At 49.1% G+C, this 3,643-nt stretch overlaps 1 protein-coding gene across 1 annotated transcript; it reads right to left on the bottom strand.

The window, feature by feature from the left end:
* Positions 1,022 to 2,743, bottom strand: LOC8071545. The gene has a single exon (XM_002449249.2). It carries the CDS (start codon positions 2,708 to 2,710, stop codon positions 1,520 to 1,522), a length of 1,191 nt encoding a protein of 396 aa, XP_002449294.2. The 5' UTR covers positions 2,711 to 2,743; the 3' UTR covers positions 1,022 to 1,519.

The following is a 3,643-nucleotide window of genomic DNA, read 5'->3' as shown; positions in this document are numbered from 1 at the left end:
CTGGACTGCAAAAGGTTAGACTTTTTCAATTCCTGCTGTGCATTCACACACCGACATGCCATTCAAACGGCAAGCATTTCGGCTCTGCGTTCAGTTAACTGAGAGTGGATAGAGTATATGTTCAAAAACTGAAGTTGGAGAAAAGAACGTGCTACTCGGGGGTGAAGTCCATGGCTGAACTGAGACACCAAGTAATGCGCACATCACATGCATTGCAACTTGCAAATGTAGGGCATATCACTAGCACCTGACACACTAAATTGATATAAATCTGTATTCGTTCTGCAGAGTTAAAAACATCGCAACTCAAGACTCTTTAAAACACACAACTCTAGGAAAATGCAGAGTTTTTGAAATGCATATTTTCCAGCACATTGAAGTGATAGTGAGTCATTAGCGTCATTTGTGGAATCTCGATTCAGGTTTACGACCCCTTGTCTCTCACCTAGTTGAGATAAGAACAGAGGACTCATATTAAACTTTAGCTTGGATACTGCAAGAATACTTAAGGGATTTCAGATTCTATGATAATGACACCATTCTATGATAAGGGATTTCAGATTCTATGATAAAGACAGCCAAAAAACACCAGAACCTACAAAACCTTGTTGCATACCAGAGTTCAGACCACAGCAATGCAAATCACTGAACTAGACTGATCAGCATTTATTGTAACAACATCATCGATCTGATCAGGAAGATAGAAATTACAAACTGTAAATGAGTTAAGGATAGTAAATCACACTAGTTCAGTGACTTTAAGTTTTGTGCAAATCCAATTTTATGCTAGATTTTACTGCTATAAGGAAAAACCAGAAACTAACAAATCATTAAAGGCAATATCATTTGTTCTCTAGATTCAGTTAACACAAACTCATAGAATACAGGTTCAGCACTTGAAAGACAGAGTCCAACATCCTTGTCACTCTGAATATTTCCAACCAGAAACAACCTCAAGGATGATATAGCAGTGGCTGAAACTGATAGCAGTAGAAAACACAAGTTCAGACTGGATTGAACAAACAAGCAAATCAAAATTCCATGCTAGACTGGATTGAACAAACAAGCAAATCATATCAGAGTTCTGACCACGCCAATGCAAATCATTGGACTAAACTAATCAGCATCTAAAGATTTTAACATCTTTACCACTCTGAATATTACAATCACAAACTACCACATCACGTCAGTTAACATGATCTCAGACTCAAGACTAATGAGCTCAAGGGTGATTGCTGAAAACAACAATGGAAAGGTTCTATAAGCAACAACCATTGTTTGCTCTTCATTCAGAAAAGAAAACAACACAGCAGACAGAGAAATGGAAAGCAGTATACAGTTAAGCGATTCAAGCACTACGTGTGATTTCGACAACTACTCACAGTCTGAATACTGCAACCAGTAACTATCTCACTCTGAATATTGCAACCAGCAACTACCAAACTCTGAATATTGCAATCAGCAGCTACCTCAGAACGTCAATTAACACGCGATCTGAAACAAATCAAGCTAGCTCGCCTCATGGGAGAAGCCAAGCCGGAGGAGAGTGGTCTGATTTGTCTGTCTTCGGGAAGCAGCGCTGGACACAGCCTTCGGAATACTTCCCATTGTCGCTGCAGGGGTACGGCCTGATAAAGTGGTCGCGGAAGAAGACTCCCTCGTCGTAGAACTTGCCATCGTCCAAGAAGTAGATGCCGGCCTCGATGTCCGGGTACTGATCCGCGTCGTACGATCTGGAGCAGCCATACCCGACGAACAGAATCCGGCCATCCAGCGTGTCCAGCTCGCTCCACGCCCAGGGGAACTCCGCCACGGGGAAGTCGGCGTCGTCAGGCATCTGCGGCCGTTTCGTCGCCCGGAACACCTTGAACATGGACGACGTCGGCTGACCACGACGAGGTTTCCACCTCATGACCTTGAGCAGCTCGCCTCGGGACGCGACGATGTGGCGAGCGCGGACGAACTGGCCGTAGATGCGCTCGTCGTCGTCGGGCCGGAAGCAAAGCAACTCCGACTTCATCCACCCCCAGGTTCCTTGGTGCACGGGCTCGGCCTGCGTACACACGAGGATGTGGTCGCCATAGTTGACGAGGACATTGAAGGCCCCGCCGTGGTGGACGACGTCCTCCACATCGTAGACGCCCGGGTGGTGGCTGGCCGCGCCGCCTAGAGCCATTTCGCAGGCCACGGCCCACCCCATCCGCCAGAACGCAAGGAAGCGACGGTACCGCGGCGAGGGCGGTGCCGCTGCCACCATGGCGGCGGCGTAAGGGTCTGGGTCCCGCCACGCTACGACGATGGCGGCGCCGATGCAGCTGGGGTCGTTCGGTGACGACGAGAGCGTGGCGGCGAGGATGAACATGCCGTTGAGAATCAGGCCGTCCGAGCGCAGGAACGAGGACGGGATGGCGACGGATTGGCGTGTGCGGAGGTTGAGGAGGCCATGCGCGCGCGTCGGGCCGCCGTAGTGGAGGAAGATCCAGGTGCCGTCGTAGGAGCCGACGAAGCGCGCACCGGGCAGCAGGAGCGGGAGGATGCTGAGGTGGTTGTGGTGGGGGTGGACGCAGCAGGAGCCGCTGAGGACGCAAGCGGCGCGGAAGGTGGGGTGGCTGCGGAAGCGCGAGGGGAGGAGGAGCCACGGGAGCGGCGGCGGCGGGCGCGCGCTGAGGCGGGCGACCATGGCGCGCCACGCCTTGCAGACGAGGGACATGCTGGCGCGGTCGTCCTTGCACGGGACGCGGCCGAGGATCTCAAGCGCGAGGTCGTCGGGGAGGGTCACCAAGGTCTTCGGCGTCTCTGGAGGCTGGTGCGCGGCGGCCATGGTGGTGGTTGCGGTGGAAGGGAGCGTGTGGCGCGGCGCGGCGCGGTGGCGGAGGATGGTGGCGTTGGCCGTTGTGTGGGTGGTGCGGCGCGGGCGGGATGACCTGCGCCCTTTTTATTTTGGAGTTGAACGGAGGAAGGAAGGAAGTCGGCGGAGGAGCCAGCTGGGCTTGCGGCGGCCAGAGGCTTGTGTGGCAAGCAACGTGTGTTCGTGTTACGTGGGCCGCACTTACTTAGGGCCGCGGGCTGGGCTGAACGCACACGAGAAGCCGCGGGAAGAAGAGCGGATTGGATTCCTTATTCTTCTTGGCGCAAAGGATTAGAAACCACTTTATATATTGACTAAATAAATATAGATAAACCTCTCTAAACTCGCAAAACCGTTCAACTCACCTTTTTGCATTTGTTTTGAAGTGATTTTGAAGTCTGTTTGTCTTTCTAGTAAAAAAATGTTTTGATAATCCTTTGTAGGCTTTTTAAAACAACGTAAAGGTATTTAGGCTTTTAAATGTTCTGAGTAAATTATAGAGATAGATTAGGATACAAAAATTACAAATAAAATATGTAGAGCTTCTGAAAATATCATCACAAGCTTCGAAAACTAGATTTTGCTTTAGAGAAATATCCAAAGAAATCTAGAATATTTCAAAAAAAAATTCAATGTCTAAGTGCATTTTGAAAAATTTTGATGACAAAAATATAATATGCAACTAGCATCGATGCAACATACATTAATGCTATCCATTCATTTTGGTTTGGTCTTATATTTTTCTTGTTGTGGAATGTGTTCAGAATGCATTTATACATAGACTAGGATGTTTTA

This window comes from Sorghum bicolor, chromosome 5 (assembly GCF_000003195.3).
Source record: "Sorghum bicolor cultivar BTx623 chromosome 5, Sorghum_bicolor_NCBIv3, whole genome shotgun sequence".
In the NCBI taxonomy this organism is placed as follows: domain Eukaryota; kingdom Viridiplantae; phylum Streptophyta; class Magnoliopsida; order Poales; family Poaceae; genus Sorghum; species Sorghum bicolor.
Note: the sequence above shows the minus strand (reverse complement) of the source record. Positions and strands in the feature narration are given on the sequence as shown.